The sequence below is a fragment of the Sinocyclocheilus anshuiensis genome, unplaced genomic scaffold, assembly GCF_001515605.1.
Source record: "Sinocyclocheilus anshuiensis isolate Anshui unplaced genomic scaffold, SAMN03320099.WGS_v1.1 scaffold261, whole genome shotgun sequence".
Lineage (NCBI taxonomy): Eukaryota > Metazoa > Chordata > Actinopteri > Cypriniformes > Cyprinidae > Sinocyclocheilus > Sinocyclocheilus anshuiensis.
In genome coordinates, this window is record NW_015536515.1 from 556,310 (window position 1) to 573,660 (window position 17,351).

The following is a 17,351-nucleotide window of genomic DNA, read 5'->3' on the forward strand; positions in this document are numbered from 1 at the left end:
AGATAAAACCTTACTTTTTGAACACTTCATAATCTTATCATTGTGTCATGCTTTATGACAAAACGTGTGCCTTAGAAAAACTGTAATATATGTTCTAAAGTTTGCATTCATATATTCATTCAACCTGTGTAGATTCATGTAATGAGAAGCTAAAATCACATGTCAGTCCATTGGGTCCTGGCACTGTAAGCAGTAAGCCACGTCATCGGTGTGCGTCTCTGTCTGAATGGTGATATTGCTGAATCCATATTCTGTCTGGAGTAGTCTGGTCATGTCCATCAGCACAGACTGTGGGTTGGTTTGCTCATCTGGAAAATAAAGCATTCATTTGGGTTAAAACTACAGAGTAAGCTGACCAGATTTCTGATATAGAAACCTGAATTTCCTAGTTCAGTGGTCATATCATTGAGATTTGACTTTTTATTCTCTAGTATGATTAATAAAACAGAAACAATACATTTTTGTAATTGTGGGTTCCATGTATTTTATTATTAATTATGATGATGTTTGCAGTGAAACTGACCCCAACTGGTTTTAATACAATTCACCAAAATAACACTATGATTAGTAAATAGTAATACAATTGCAAATGGCAAACAGATCAAAATGGTATTATATAATGACAAAATTATAACTACAAAAATAAAATAAATAGTAATAACTGTAATATTTTCATAAACTGAATATACTGTAGGCCTATTCAGTAGTTACTTTTATATTATTATTTTCAAATGTTATTTTGTTTGTGCTTTTGGAAATATATCTTTAATATCCCTTGTTAGGTTTATTATTTTGCATTTTAGGCTAAGAGCACAAAGTATGTGCTTTCTGCAAATGTAATTGTTGCAAGTGTAATTATTTAGATTATTATTATTATTTATTCATCTCAGAGTGTACTTTCACCCACGTCTTATAGTTGTATGGATGTGTGAGGGAAATCGTGTGTTGTGACTAGGGTTGCCAACTTCAGAAAAGGAAAATAAGGGACAGCCGTGGTTCTTTATAGGAAAATAAGGGACACTCAAAATATTTGTATTGTACCACATAGTGAATGTCATTTCAGTGTTCGGTAAGTTAAGTATGTGTATAAAAGGTTCTCGGACATAAAACACATTTCTTTTGCTTAACCTATTTATATACATTTTAATTCTAAAATAGAATTGGAATGTCATACAAAAAAAAAAAGTCACACACAATATACACAAGCCATTGGCTAGAGCAAATTGTACCACTTGTGTAGTAACTTACTGTATATAATAGCAACATCCACACATTTAAAATATCACCAACCCCTCTTTTTTTTTTTTTAAGATAGTCTACAGATAGATACACACATATGGCATAAAATGTGAAATATTTTGAAAACTGATTCAGTTGTTCAACTGAATGCCTATGAAATGTCAGTCAATAAAGCATTTTTTAAACAATGCCACTTAAAATTTTGAACTAAAATTTTGTTGCAACATGTACTGTATGAATGAGTGAAAATGCATATTTTTCAATTCAAGAGAACTTAGAGAACTTTTTTTTTTAGAGAGCACAAACAACGAAAACAGAAAAGTACAAATAGGATCTGCTATTTTCCATTCGGGCTGTTTGGACAGAGGAACAAAAGTTATGCATGTATTTTATATTTTATTGCACATGCAGTGGTTAAAAAAAAAAAAAAAAGGCCAGCTTTTCCACCACTTAATAAGTAATAAATGTAATAAAGGTAAATAATAATAATAAAGGTAATAAAGGAGTTTATATCACAATTCGCAGTTTTTACATTAATTCTGAGAGGGGGAAGAAAATCAAAATTGCAAGAAATAAAAGTTTATATATTGCAATTGCGAGTTCTCGCATCTGAGAGTTTATGTCTCACAAAAGTCAGAATTGTGAGATAAAAAGTCAACGGAAATTGGCTTCCACAGTTTTCCAAACTGATGAAAAGCTAATAATTAATTAAGTAATAAAAATGTAAAGTTAAAATATAATCATTTAAAATAAAATCATAAAATAAAACTCAAAAAAAAGATTAAATATTTTGTATGTTTACCTGCATGTCATGTAACTATTAACCAACAACATAGAACCATGAACATGTGAATGCGTTGTTAAATTATTAAAGGGGTCATATGATGTTGCTAAAAAGAACATTATTTTGTGTATTTGGTGTAATGAAATGTGTTTATGTGGTTTAAGGTTCTTGGGTTTGATACTTTAGTCTTTGCAACTTCATGAACATCTATTCATGAACAGCTTGGAAAACTTGCAATCGCATCATATGACCCCTTTAAAATTTTAACGTAAAATCTCAAGGGCACTTCAAGTAAATATTTTTGGTTAAAGAAGTTTTCTGCATTAAATAATGGAATATAAAAACAAGTGCCGTTTATTTGACAGAACATTTTTTAGTTAATGGATCAAGCTGATATTTACTGTGATGATCTACATCTGTGTGGACTTGAGGAGGACTGACTTCATCCATCCACTAAAAATCACCAAAACAAGCTGATTCAAACACATTGAGCACAAATGATGAAGAAAAGTAATGTTGAGGTATAAAGATCCTGCAGCATTTGAGACACTTGAGCTGATGAATCACATTCACACATTTGTAAGTGTGACTAAGCGTCCACACAAGTGAAAGTCTGAGTACTTTTGTATGTCAATAACGATGATGTACAAACCCTGAAGTAGATGATGGTGGCAGCCAGCAGCACACCTAAACTCTGCAGTAAATCTCCCAGCGTGTGAAAGAAAGCGGCCCTCACGCTGGTGCTCCTGTGTTCTTCTGTGAGGCCGTGACTGTGAGAGTGACGGACCGGAGACTGATGGAGAATGAATGCCAAACTGATGGAAACAGACATGAAAACACTGTACAAGAAGATGCCATTTTCCAACAAACACTACTAATGAAATCAAATAGCATCACTCACAAGATGTTGAGCGCTACAGCACATGCAGCTGTGATCATCATGACGTCACTGTGTATCTCATAATCATCACTGATGAGCCTCTGAACAGCAAAGAGGACAAGAACCAGCGTCACTGTCCAGATGGACAGAACAGACAGAAGAGCCCCTAAAACCTCTGGACGAAACAAATGACAGAAACACTGTGGAACAGATGGAATAGTTATGTACTGTATGTGGCAAAAGTTTGGAATCATTAAGATTTTTAGTGTTTTTGAGAGAAGTGGCTACAATTATTTGATCAAAAATTCAGTAATAACAGCGATTTAACAGCGATAACCGTTTTAAAATGTAATTTATTTTTTAATTTTCAGTACCCATTACTTCAGTGTCACATGATCCTTCAGAAATCATTCTAATATGCTGATTTGCTGCTCATGAAAAATTTCTGATTATCATCAATGTTGAAAACAGTTGTGCTGCTTCATATTTGTAGAAGAAAAAAATTACTTTTTTTAACTAGGTTGCATTAAACTGATCACAAGTGACAGTAAAGACATTTATAATGTTACGAAAGATTTATATTTCAGATAAATGTTGTTCTTGAGAACTTGATTATCATCAATGTTGAAAACAGTTGTGCTGCTTCATATTTGTAGAAGAAAAAAATTACTTTTTTTAACTAGGTTGCATTAAACTGATCACAAGTGACAGTAAAGACATTTATAATGTTACGAAAGATTTATATTTCAGATAAATGTTGTTCTTGAGAACTTTCTATTCAGAAAAAAATCCTGAAAAAAAAAAGTAGCACGTTTTCCACTAAAATACCAAGCAGCAAAAACATTGTTGATAATAATAAATGTTTCTTGAGCAGCAAATCAGCATATTAGAATGATTTCTGAAGGATCATGTGACACTGAAGACTGGAGTAATGATGCTGAAAATTCAGCTTTGTACCACAGGAATAAATTATATTTGAAAAGATATTCAAATAGAAAAGAGTTATTTTAAATTGCAATAATATTTCACAGTATTACTGTTCTTTCTGTATTCATAATCAAATAAATGCAGCCGTGGTAAGCATTTCTTTGTACGTACATATAACTATATATATATACACACCTGATCGATGCCATCCAATGGTCGGATGTTTGGACGGTGGCCTAGAGGAAATCCACAATGAGAAGAGACTGATCGAAATGCTGCCAAAGTCAGTGAGAAGATGTGCAGCATCGGTCATTATAGCAGGACTGTGAGCAGCGTAACCACCTGCAAGAGCAGAACGTCAGCACACAAGTCTTAAATGCATCTAAAGGTAACAGTAAGTTCATGCCCATTTACTTTTGCAATCAGCAGGTTATACAGCAGACTAGGCCCTTTAAACAGAGCATGTCCTTTTATTCTCACCAATGACTTCTCCGATCATGAAGATCAAGCACACAGCACATGTGATGAGTAACCTCCTCCTGGCCCATGTTTTGCCCTGCTGCTTCAAGCGTGTTTCTTTCAGGCTGTGACAATGAAACGCTTGAGTGTCACGTTTACACTCAAACTGAGTGCCGAGGCATTCATCCTCTGAATTATCCAAAGACTAAAAGAAACAGAATGAAGAAATCTAGATCAAATACTTCAAACAAGTCAGATTGGTTAACTGAATTTAAGAGACTTACCCCAAAAGTTCAAGCGAGTCCGTCAAGGTCTTGTCCTGCTTGTTCTCCAAATTCATCATGGAGACAATTAACAAAAATCGTGCTTTTATTTACAGGACAGATTTTGAAAAGAGCAAGTCAAAAATTTTAAAACTGTTTGTAGATAAACTTATGTGAAGTTTGCAGTTGGACTAAAGCCATATGCTGTTTCACACGTTGCTGCTATAACATGTCAGAAAAATGTGTCGGTGCACTGAAACCATGTTTAGATTTCATCAAGGTCACATTGCAAAACTAGCGATAAAGAAAGAAAAAACTGGAGGGTTTGGAAAACAGATGCTCACATTTGCACGTGACATCACAGCTAACAGGGAACCTTCTCAGAACAGGTCATTTTTGAACAAACGTTCTTCAAGTAACGTTCATAGAATGTTTGTTCAAAGTTATCTGGTCTCTAATAGCGCTATCAAAACGTTAGCACAAAAACACTATTTAAACATTATCCATGGAATGTTTTTCTGAATCATTTCAGTTGGACGTTTTCTAATGTGTTTTTAAATGTTACTACATGTTACAGATGGTTTAGACAACTTTCAAAAGCAACATTTCCATAATGTCTGCTAAATTGTAAATCCCCTTTAAGGTTTTTATCTAACATTCACATAACCGAGAAAAAACCTTTTGAACATTCAGCTTTAACGTTTGCGGAACTTTAGCAAAACATTCTTAAAGCAGATTTTGTTTTGCTTGCATATAGAGCAATTTCACTGCTGTACAGATTCACATAAACTGACAAAGAAACTCACATTAAAAGCTTGAGTAGATACAGTAATAGACTATATTTATTAATCTTTCATTAATTCCACATAGAAATCATGCAGAAATCATATAATTTCAATTATAAACAAAACGTTTTTACAAACAGAATCTCAGACAAAACCATCCCTGAGGCCGTGCAATATTACAATAAACGAAACATTCACCTGCTTTATCACCAGTGAGACATGATTTCAGTGGTCCTTTAAACTCTGAACCCCTGCCTTAATGATCATATTGCATAATGTTCATTATTTATGCATTCGCTTGAATCTTCAAAAAATCAACATCATACCAAATTAGGTTCTTTCAAGGTTTGCTTGCAACGGTAGCTAAATAAACCACATATAGATGTCTGTTAGATAAACGATCAATGTTTATGTGCATATACAGATAAGAAAATACTGTTGGACTTATTCCTTATCATGTATTGGAGACTTAATGACTTCACATTGTACAAATACAGCATTAACAATAAAAACGTTATGTTCTTAAGAATTACTGTGATGTAATACACACGAAATGCATGTATTAGGTTTCACTGGAAAAGCATGGTTTAATGTATACACAATGTACGAGATGGTAAATAGAAAAATAAATCAAGCAAATCAATTAATCTGGTGTTGTTATATAAACAGAACATTTTTATGGTATTACTTCAGGTTGACTTTGTTGTGCAAGATATGTTTGATTGTACTCTAGAGGTCATTTAAAGCAACTGTATGTACGTTTTTAGCTATATTTACGACTCACTCAACTGTTGGGGGCTCCAAAGTCGCAAAAATACACAAAACTACATACAGCTGCTTTAAATGGCGCATCATTGAAGCATTACAATATAAAGTGTCTCTGCAATAAAAATCATGAGACATTCAAGCAACCAAAAGGCAATTATAAAATGATGTAAACAAAAATAGCATTATGTGTGGAGATCAAATGAGCCACATAAACCGCACAGGCACTGTGTAATATAAACCACTGACGCTCGAACACATTTCTAGAGCAGTGTCCTCATTTCTACAGCCAGAAACAGGGAAGAGACAGTCTCCTCAACAAGTCTAGAGGTTGTTGTTGTTTGCTCTATTCATGTGCCACATGTACATCTGGAGAGATCAGTACAGAAGTGTCTCCATCTGCACGACAACACAGCAAAATAACCCTCAGAATCGGAATTTTAATGCCATTTTGTTGCCAAAAAGTACATCACATCACACGGAATATAACGTGCTATTGCTAATAACTGGTGCTGATATTCACCTGAGCTTTTAGGAATAGGCATTCCTACAATCACAGTGTCTCCTGTTAAACACAAAGAAAGTAATAGTTAAGTAATAGAAACAAAATAAGAAGAGTTAGAAATATTAGCAAGACGTCACTTCAATGAGTGTTTCGTAATTGATGAATTTGACTGTTTATATGATAATTCCACTATTTTTATACACTACCATTTGTTCATGCTCACCAAGGCTGCATTTATTTAATTTAAAAATACAGTGAATGTACGGATAAAAACAGTAATATTGTGAAAAAATATTACAATTTAAAATAACGGTTTTCTATTTGAATATAATTTGAAATGTAATTTATTCCTGTGATGCAAATTGAATTTTCAAATGTCTTTACCTTCACTTTTGATCAATTTAATGTGTGCTTGCTGAATAAAAGTATTAGAAAAAATCTTACTATTATCTATCTATCTATCTACACTGACCAAAATTATAAACGCAACACTTTTGTTTTTGCCCCCATTTTTCATGATCTGAACTCAAAGATCTGAGACGTTTTCTACGTACACAAAAGGCCTATTTCTCTCAAATATTGTTCACAAATCTGTCTAAATCTGTGTTAGTGAGCACTTCTCCTTTGCTGAGATAATCCATCCACCTCACAGGTGTGGCATATCAAGATGCTGATTAGACAGCATGATTATTGCACAGGTGTGCCTTAGGCTGGCCACAATAAAAGGCCACTCTAAAATGTGATCTATCTATCTATCTATCTATCTATCTATCTATCACACAAAAACACATCTGTTGTTCACCTGAATTTCCAGGTGCAGGACTGGGAATAGGCTGTCCTGTTATTACTGTGTCATTGCCTGTAAATCACAAAAAATACAGTGATTTGCATGATTTACAGTGCTCTCTTCTTTATTAACAATTACAGGCAGAATCTGGTAAGCTTGTGTTTGCAGTCTCCAGAGCTCCCGCTCCTCACCTCTGTTCTGCTCCTCTGACATCTCCGCCTCCAGCTCATCTGGATCCACATATTGGGAATTGTCTTCGTTCTCCGAACCGCCACATTTACCGCAACAGCAACAACAGCAGCAAAAGCAGCAGCAACATGTGAAGATCATTCCCAATCCCAGGAGCGCCTGAACCCAAAAATAGAAAACAATTGTGATTACACCGCTCGTCATCGTGTTTGCTGAATGAAATCTAATACTTGCTTCTGACTAATTTTGGGCTGCCGATTCCATTTTTGCTTTCAACAAGCATTTGTAAGGTGAAGAATCGTGTATTGTTGCTTAATCAGCAGCAAAAACTGCACAAAGACATGGTTACTATCTTCCTCTGAGCCAGATTACAACTATTTCTTCAATTCTCAGCTGATTTTAATATGTATGAATGATTCTGAAGACATTTTTTAATGGCTAATCTTGATTTCAAGGTTAAAATTATGGCCAGTGACAGAAGAAAATGCAAACATCAGCCAGATGTTTTCTGTTGCATCTGCGGATATTTTACGGCATCCAAAAAGCAACCGAAAATGACAGATTTTGTGAATTTTGAGAAATCTTATTTTGACATTAAATGGAGTATTTGAACATATTTTTCCACTCCTTTGCAGATTGTAAGTTAAATGATACATTCTAAATACTTATTTTTGTCAAAACCAAAGCTTTTGACATTTGCTGTTTTTGTTATTTTGGTAAGTGCATTAAAGCTGATACATATATATATATAATTTTAAAAATCTTCAATCTTATTTTGTCAAAAAAACTGGAATGTTTATTAATATTTTTGAACTCCACATCATCAAATCAGATAATCTTAGGCATTTTTTTTTTCCCCAAATCAGCAGATTTTTTAGATGCAATGCTATTATGGTGGTCACTTCACTGTCGTGACTTTTATTATTTACACTGCATATAAAAGTAGAAATAAAAACAAATAAGAAACAAACTACTCACCTTAAACCAGCACTTGGACATGAGGAAGTAGTATTTAACGCCCTCCTCTCCGAACTGGTCTGCGGCATAGAGGCCCATGGAGCCATATTCGTCGTAGATCTGTCGTTTGGTGTCATCGTTGAGGATGGTGTTGGCATTGTTGATCTCTTTGAACTTCTCCGCTGCTTCTGGGTTGTTGGGGTTCTTGTCTGGGTGATACCTCAGTGCCAGTTTCCTTATGGTGGGGATTTATAAAACAAAGCCTTTAGAGGGGAGTTGCATTTGTGATTTCTTGATAAACATAAGCTATAAACCAGAATACCTGTAGGCTTTCTTAATATCTTCAGATGAAGCTCCTTTCGCCAAGTCTAATGTCTGGTATAAACTCTCTCCAGCTCGGGACAGCTTGCGCTGAGGTCGGCTTAAATCTGTCATTGTTAAATTCTGCTAAAAACACTAAAGATTGAAGATCACTAATGGAGAGAGTCATTATGCCATCCTTTCTTATAGTCAAAATAGTTTTTATTCTTATATGAAAGTATTTGGACACTTGTGCCTTATTAAAAATGAATGTCATTGCATTAGGTAAAATATCAAAGCAAAATGGACACTTGTGTGAACTAACATTATACATCCACTAATAATCACCAAAGCACTAGCTGATTAAAACACATTGAGCAATAATGATAAATTAACAATGACATTCATACATGTAGAGTATGACCTAGGAGTCCAAATAGGGCAATATGTGCATACAGTACAGTGCATACCAAAACAAAAAGTATTCCTTATCCATTTAAAAATATATTAAGTATACAGAAATATTAACTAAATTACTAAAGCATTTTATATTTTTATTTTCAGTAGTCTGGCGCTGATTTGAGCTCAGGCCTGTTAGAGCTCATCACCTGACTGAGAACATGCATGAACTAATAATCAATTAAATCGATCACTTACCGTTTATGAAAAGAAGTCGATTTTTAATCAAGTTACTTGTGTATTCATTTCTACTACTATTTACAGCGTTTAAACGGCGAAAAGTGAAGTGGAGCCATTGATCTTCAGCAGAGCTTAGACCAGGAAGTAGGAAATAAACTTTCTCTTACGTCAAGCACGAAAGCTTTCATCTGCTTTGAAACGTTCTCAGAACACTGGCTAACGTTCTCTCAACGTTATGAACAAACATTCTTCCAGTAATAAAAAAAAAACCTTCGTTCAAAGTTATCTGCTTTTTAATAAGGTTCTCAAAATGTTAGCACAAAAACGTTCTTTATATATAATTCATTAAACGTTTTTCTATTAAACACTTTTTTTTTACATGTTTAATGAACATAAAAGTAACGTTGCCAGAATATTTGCAAAATTATAAAATTGAATGTTTCCTTAATGTTAAATCATAACCAATAAAAAAACGTTTCAATAACTGGACGTTTCAAACAACTTGAGCAATTTTTTTTTAGAAAGTATCAATAATAATTGAATAATAATAATATGAATAATAGTAATCAACGATTTATAAAAACGCTACTTAAAATAGTTTTAGATTTACACTTCTGAAATGTCATGTCAGCTACTTTTATTTAGAGGTCATATACTATTTTACACAGTGAAGCCCTATAAATAAAAAAGCAACCCAAGTTATAGGTAAAATGTTTATTATAAATATAAAAGAAAAAACAATAGCCCTCATTTCTAGCCAAATTGTAAGACTATTTAGATATTTTCCCAACTATCATAAGTTCATTAATATGAACTGCTTAACGGCCAAAAATAAAGGCATCTTTTCTTCCTAAAGTTGCATTGTTTTCCTCTCATAAACTTCTTTAAGGTATTTATTTATGTGAAATATTTTTTATGCAACATTTAACATGAATAGATTTAGTACGTGGTGATAACCACAATGATTTCACTCCATATATTCAATAATAATATGATCAAGAGTTTCCAATTTTAAGAATTATTTTTCCAATATGACCTCCATACGCTGATGAGCCATTTCAACATCCTCCATGTTAAACATGCTGTCCATCACAGGCTGCAAGGGAGGATCTGTTGACTGGAAGTGCGGCAAAACCTGCTCTGTGGAACTCCAGACCAGCTCTGCTTTATACTAGAAATAAAAACACAATCATAAATGCAAAGTGCATAACATTTAATGCTTCAAATTTAACATTATACATCATCAAAAGAGTTAAAACAGGCAAAAAAAAAACAGCATAAGGGTTTGGAGTGACATGAGGTTTGAATATATAATGGAAGAATCTTTATTTTTGGGTGAATTTATGAAGAAACAATGCAATCTGAAGCAACTAATATTATTGAGTCTAACCTGTAAACGTCTTGATCTGAGGAGACTGCAAAGGAGATGGCCTCTCTTCCTCAAAAGCTTGCCAGCTGAATGGCAGCAGTGCCGATTCCACTCGCTCCAGCATGAATCAATACAGTCTCATTCCGCTTTACTTTGGCTATAAAAGACAGCAGCATACAGAAATATAATGGTCTTAAAATGCATTTGAACACTTAAAGGAATAGGTCACCCAAAAATGAAAGTTTGTTGAAAATGTACTCACCCTCAGGCCAACCAAGATGTAGATGAGTTTCTTAATCAGAATAGATTTGGAAAAATGTAGCATTACATCACTTGCTCACCAATGAAAGTGAATGGGTGCCATCAGAATGAGAGTTCAAACAAAAAAATTAAAAAAAATCACAATAATCTACAACTCCAGTCCATCAATTAACATCTTCTGAAGCGAAAAGCTGTGTGTTTGTAAGAAACAAATTCATCATTAAGATGTTTTAACTTTAAACCATTGCCTCTGTCCAAAATACAAGTCTATAATCCATAATATTGCTTCCTCCAGTGAACAAGTCCATCCCCTGTTGTTCTCTCACATTAAAATCCACCAGCATTTGTTTTGGACTGTTTTCACTTGTAAACGGTGCTTAGTCTTTGCATATTTTTTTCCTGATTCAGACGAGATTACTTTTTCAATGGAGAAAGTAATATTATAGATAGAGGACTCATATTTTAGCTTGAAGTCAAAAATGTCTTGATGGATTTGTTTCTTACAAACACACAGCTTTTCACTTCTCAAGACATTCATTGATGGACTGGAGTGGTGTGTGGATTACTTGTGGATTATTGTGATGTTTTTATCAGCTTTTTGGACTCTCATTCTGATGGCACCCATTCACATTCATTGGTGAGCAAGTGATGTAATGCTAAATTTTGTCTACGTCTACATCTTAGATTGCCTGAGGGTGAGTAACTTTAAAGCTCATTTTAATTTTTGGTTAAAAAGTCTCATTTAAAGATAATAAAACACTGATGTTATGTTACCTATGAAGTGCAAAAGTTGGTAGGCAGTCAGCCAGGCCTCAGGAAGAGCTGCGGCTTGATAAAGAGTGAACACTGAAACTATAATTAAAATAGGCCACTTTCATGTTTTTGTGTCAAACATTTAACACTTCCTGCTAGAGAAAACAGCAACGAACTCAAATTAGAGTAATTTTAAATTAACCTCACCTCAACAAATCACTCGAAGTTTTGATGTTGTGAATGTTGTTTACTGGCCGTTGGTCGTTCGCATGTCTAAATTGCGGTGAAATTAAACAATGGAAATAATGCAGTAGTACCTCCCCCAAAAATACCATGGTAATCATAAAAAAAAAAAACATAATTAGCATAGTACAACCACATTCTAAAAAGAACAAAACATTCTGAAACTTCTTAGTTTGAAGAAGATCCTATTAATTTACGGTTTTGTAGTTGTAATACTCCTACAGCAGAGATAACTGCAGTAACTACTGTGATTTTAGTGAAAACTAGTTATATGGAGCATAGGGTTAAATTTACTCAAAAAATACACAAATAATGTCCAGCTTGACATGATCTTCATAATCTGTTGGGATCTCGAAAACAGCTAAATTATAGGGTGAACTAATTGTAAAAACATTATTTAATACCATATAATATTCTATTTAACTATATCCATCCAGTCTCCAAATTGCTTGGCTAGAGGATATTATATAATACTGATTTGTAACAATAAAAATAATAATTTCATCCCTGTCACTGCAAATGCAGACAAGAAACACACTGGGGGAAAATACAATAAAATAAATAAAAATACAATAAAACACTTACAAACAACTGACGTGTACAGCTGTAGTACATGCAGAGATTAGAGAATCTTACTCGGAGACACCAAACTGTGAAATTTTGCTATAATATATTTTCATAAAAATGGAAATGCAAAGGAGTTGTGAGCTATTAAAAATTCTGAAGAGTTCAACCTTCCATCTTTACTTTGTTATTATAGACACAATAGCGATCATGTGACCAAATTACTTTGAAATTCAAAACCCTGAAAGCTGACAGAATGAAAGACATTGTTTATATGTTTAAGTGTCATAGCAGCAGATTCTTAATCTACATGCTCATACAAGACGACAAACCATACGCAGCAGTTTCAGGTACAGTAAATTTACATTTATTATGTATACACAATGTACATATTTGTGTAAAATAACTTAGCCTTGAAACATTCATTGGGGTCCAAATGTCTGAAGCTTCTGAGACTTTTGGTCTCCACTGTATGTGTGTATATGAACTAACAAACTGTGTTTTTAAAATAAATTGAGCTTGGAACGATCTACATCTGTGTGCTTAACCAAAAAGTGGTTGTCTGTTCCATTTATTTGTTGCAAGGGAACATCTCAAAATGTCAAAAGAGCTAAGCATTAAGAGACCCAAGTCTTGCCATTACATGGACGTAAGACTGCTGAACCACAAAGAGGACGTCCGTCTTCAGTGGAAACTACACAACATCAGCGCCAAATACAGACTCAACCTCAGGCTGCTGGAGCAGGAGCGAGAGCTAGTGCTAAAAGAGCACAAACGGCTGCTTAATTTAAGGGTTTGCGAACCGCACGCAACCATAAACAAAACAATGAGGGCCATATCAGAGGTCAGGATGACAAACGATGCACACGAGACACGATTTTCAAAATCCGCTCCAGCTTTCAGACCTCTATCCTCGGTGAAAGCGTGTAAGGATGACAGAGAACAGAGGTTTGCTAAATCTGCATCATTCTCTGTCAAGCAAGTTGATTCTTCTTCATCTATGATAGTCACAGAGAAATTCAAAGCTTCAGAAAACGGTCAGCTTTCCATTCTACAGCTGAAAGACCTGGCGTTGATCGACAGCATCTCTCAGAAAGAGCTGATGTATCAGGAAGAGTATTATCGACGGTATAAAGAAAGACTGAAACAACTGCAGAGAGAAAAACTACAACAGAAAATAAGGAGCTTTCTCAACTCTATAGAGCATTTGACAATGTATGTATGAACATTTGTGTGCTTTTAAGAGAATTTTGAACTGATGAATCATGCTAAATAGTTGTTTGTTTCCTCAGTTCTCTTAAGTTACGTGTGATTCAGCTCTGAATGTAAAGCTCTGTGCATCTCTCAGGTCATATGAGCCCAAGGGTAGAGCTGTCTGGTTTTAACTGCACTGTAACAGGACATTATTTACATTAAGGCGTTAATTTTGTCACATTCGTTAAGCGATGCTTCCCATCCTCCTCATGGTCAGGAGAGCTGTATGAGCTGGAGACTCCAGGAGCAACAACTGGTTTTTCTTCCACTGTGGAGATTCTGAAAGTGTTTTATCTACAAGAATAAATGCAAATAAACCCAAATTAATTTGATACCAATTATTTTTCCTTTTTCAAATCTTTAAATAAAGATAAAGTGCCTGCTTTGATTACACTGTTGCCCTCATTCCCAAATGAACATCAGTAAGAACACATACATTAAATGACAGCAATAACCAGGATTTTATGATCTTAATTACATTTATTACTATTTATTACTATGTTTTAATAGTTACTGCATAATTTAACTGAAATACAGCCGATAAAGATGCTATGTAATCTCACACTTCATTCTAGCCCATATAAGCATAATATCCATTCAATATTATTTACCACTTAATGGGTGATTTTACTGAAAATAATTTCATATTTAAGGGATAATTCACTCAAAAATGGAAATTCTGTCATCATTTACTCACCCTCACGACATTCCGAACCCAATTATTCTAAATTAAGAAATTAAAGGGGTCATATGATGTTGCTAAAAATTATTTAGTGTATTTGGTGTAATGAAATGTGTTTATGCGGTTTAAGGTTCAAAAAACACATTATTTTCCACATACTGTACATACTGTACACTCCTCTATGCCCCGCCTTTCTGAAACGCATCGATTTTTACAAAGCTCATCGTTCTGAAAAGCGAGGTGTGCTGTGATTGGCCAGCTATCCAGTGCGCTAAGTTTGGCCGAATACATCAAGCGTGTGACGGAAATGTTACGCCCCTTACCATACTGTGATACTGTGTCCCGGAGCAACGAGACAAAAACATTAAAACCCATTATAAATGAGGCAGTTGTTGCATCCAGTGGGGACATAATTACTGATTATAATGACTTATACTGTCTTTTTACGTGTTGCATTGCATCGCGCCGCGTAAACATAAAACCATGTCTGCATTTGTGATCGGAGAAATGACAAACAACAAGCGCTACTCTACACTGCTCAAAACTCGCGTTTGAATCATCAGTGGCAAATTCTTTAAATATAAAAACGAACTTACAGGCTGTGAGTCAGCATTATTTGTCAGCATGATAGACTGTATAGGGTCAGCATGCACGCCGAAGGGGAAACAGGGGAACTGAATTCACCGTAACAATCACCGTAACACCGGCATTGTAGTCTACTCTCCCAGGAAACAGTCCTCGTCCTCCGTAAAATGCACTGCACAAATCTGAATATTTGGTTTGAACTGTTCTGGAACAGTGTTGTAAATACAACTTAACCACTGATTTCTAGTTGTGTCCTCTTTTGTGTCCTCTTTTGGAAGGCCAAACAAAGTCTTAACTTTTATAAAGAATATCTCTTTGGGTTTAGGACTTTAGTCTTTGCAACTTCAGGGATCTTATCTATTCACGAACAGCTTGTAACACTCCAAAGAGAAAGGAAAACTTGAAATCGCATCATATGACCCCTTTAAGATATTTTTAACAAAACCTGAGAAAAAAGTCCAGGTACCCAAAACGTAGAAGATCCAAAAAGGTCATAAAATTAAACCACAGGAAGCATGGCAAAACACATTATATAAAGCGATTGAATCTCTTCACAACACTTGGATTAAAACCCTTGATTCCAATGGATTCCTTTTATGATGTCTTTCTGACCTTTATTTAAAGGAATAGAAAACTCTTTACGTCCTTTTTTTTGGAGGGACAGAACCTCTCAGATTTCATTAAAAATATCTTAAAGGCACAATATGTAATTTTCGCCGCTAGAGGGCGCGTATTCAAAATAAACAAAGAAGCAAAGGCGTAGTTTGATGACGCAGTGACTGAGTGTGGAATCATGGGAGTTGTGGTCTTCATCCCCACAGCCGATGCAATCCGACGGGACTCAGGCAGAAATGTTCATGGATGAGCTAATGATATATTAACATAGTAGAGTGAAGCAGGGTGAGGCTGAAAGCCGTCGAAGCGAAACGAGGCCGCTGAACGAGCACGACACACGGCTCGAAAGCAGCGGAGCTTTTATTATGCCACAGTCGACTGCTTCTGCGCCTTACGGTCGTGCGTATGTGGGGAAAAGCAGCGCTGTTTTATCATACTAGATACATGTGAAAGTTCTGTTATAATGCTACTCTGTGCGGTCGTCACCGGTCTATTAAAATGCACAACATATTAAAGCGTCTTTGGTGTTTCCATGTTTTCTACAAAACTAAACCGGAAATCGAGGGGTTATGACGTCATTGGCAGGCGACACAATGACACTATAGACACGGTCCGTGTCACTAGTTAAAATTGCTTATTGCTCTGGATTTAAACATTCTTCGAAACATGTGGGATAATGTAAGTACACAAGTCAGCAAAATATAGAACACTGTTCTAGTGGTTTTTGAATATCTAGTGGTAGTAAAAAAATCGTACATATTGTGCCTTTAATTCGTGTTTCGTAGATGAACCAAAGTTACAGGTTTGGAACGACATGAGGATGAGTAAATGATGACAGAGCTTTAATTTTTAGGTGAACTGTGGCTTTAATTCATACATATTAATTTGTTCTGTTATATCTGCATCTATTTTACCCAATCGACTTACTTTGCATTCAAGCTATACATTTTTTTGTCAGGTCTTGCACTTGAACTTATGACCTTGCTGTTGCAAGCTCTATGCTCTACTGTTTGAGATACAGGAATGTTCTTTTCCAAATGAGAAATAGTAAGCGAGGGGTGGAACTTATCCAGGATCAGTTCAACTGTGATGTGCCGTACCTTCACACTCGATGCTAACCCGGGTTGGCAGACATTGTGTGAGATCGCCGTACTCCAGTGTGCACAGAACAGCTTTGGGAGTCTCGCCTTGTGCTGTACACATGAGCACAAGAATATTGCACAACTGACTGCTCTCCATAACCTCCACCGAACCAACAAGCTCCTGCGGCAAAGACAAGAAAGACTTATATTCAGCAAGGATGCATTAAATTGATCAAAAGTGATAAAGACATCGCTGAATATTTCTCTTTCAAATAAATTTTGTTCTTTTGAACTTTCTACTAATCAAAGAATCATAAAAATATATCTATCTTGGTTTCCACAAAAATAGGACGCAGCACAACTGTTTTCAACATGGATAATAACAAGAAATGGTTCTTGAGCAGCAATTCAGCATATTAGAATGATTTCTGAAGGATCATGTGACACTGAAGACTGGAGTAATG

General features: G+C 35.0%; 3 protein-coding genes and 1 pseudogene across 3 annotated transcripts in view; 1 reads left to right on the forward strand and 3 right to left on the reverse strand.

The window, feature by feature from the left end:
* Nucleotides 1–239: 239 nt before the first annotated feature.
* Nucleotides 240–4,629, reverse strand: LOC107692483 (zinc transporter 2-like; annotated as a pseudogene).
* Nucleotides 4,630–5,356: 727 nt separating this feature from the next.
* Nucleotides 5,357–9,655, reverse strand: LOC107692486 (dnaJ homolog subfamily C member 5-like). The gene is made up of 7 exons (XM_016491565.1): nucleotides 9,498–9,655; nucleotides 8,863–8,996; nucleotides 8,562–8,775; nucleotides 7,586–7,742; nucleotides 7,410–7,466; nucleotides 6,626–6,667; nucleotides 5,357–6,501 (listed from the first exon to the last, which is right to left on the reverse strand). Exons 2-7 carry the CDS (start codon nucleotides 8,973–8,975, stop codon nucleotides 6,449–6,451), a joined length of 636 nt encoding a protein of 211 aa, XP_016347051.1. The 5' UTR covers nucleotides 8,976–8,996; nucleotides 9,498–9,655; the 3' UTR covers nucleotides 5,357–6,448.
* A 3,366-nt stretch (nucleotides 9,656–13,021) lies between these two features.
* On the forward strand, nucleotides 13,022–13,913 carry LOC107692528 (uncharacterized). The gene has a single exon (XM_016491611.1). It carries the CDS (start codon nucleotides 13,268–13,270, stop codon nucleotides 13,892–13,894), a length of 627 nt encoding a protein of 208 aa, XP_016347097.1. The 5' UTR covers nucleotides 13,022–13,267; the 3' UTR covers nucleotides 13,895–13,913.
* Nucleotides 13,914–14,091: 178 nt separating this feature from the next.
* The window catches only part of LOC107692517 (centromere protein O), a 5,888-nt gene continuing 2,628 nt past the window's right edge, over nucleotides 14,092–17,351 (reverse strand). The window contains exons 5-6 of the mRNA XM_016491604.1: nucleotides 16,906–17,068; nucleotides 14,092–14,217 (exon numbers count right to left, since the gene is read on the reverse strand). Coding sequence (XP_016347090.1) covers nucleotides 14,108–14,217; nucleotides 16,906–17,068 — 273 coding nt within the window. The 3' untranslated portion in view covers nucleotides 14,092–14,107. The remainder of the gene's footprint in view (nucleotides 14,218–16,905; nucleotides 17,069–17,351) is intronic.

Coding starts and splice junctions, on each gene's coding strand:
- LOC107692528 (XM_016491611.1), top strand. CDS start 13,268: ATGTCAAAAGAGCTAAGCATTAAGAGACCCAAGTCTTGCCATTACATG.
- LOC107692486 (XM_016491565.1), bottom strand. CDS start 8,975: ATGACAGATTTAAGCCGACCTCAGCGCAAGCTGTCCCGAGCTGGAGAG. Junction 8,776..8,862: donor GATATTAAGAAAGCCTACAG/GTATTCTGGTTT, acceptor CCCCACCATAAG/GAAACTGGCACTGAGGTATC. Junction 6,668..7,409: donor TCCTGCACCTGGAAATTCAG/GTGAACAACAGA, acceptor TGTGTTTAACAG/GAGACACTGTGATTGTAGGA.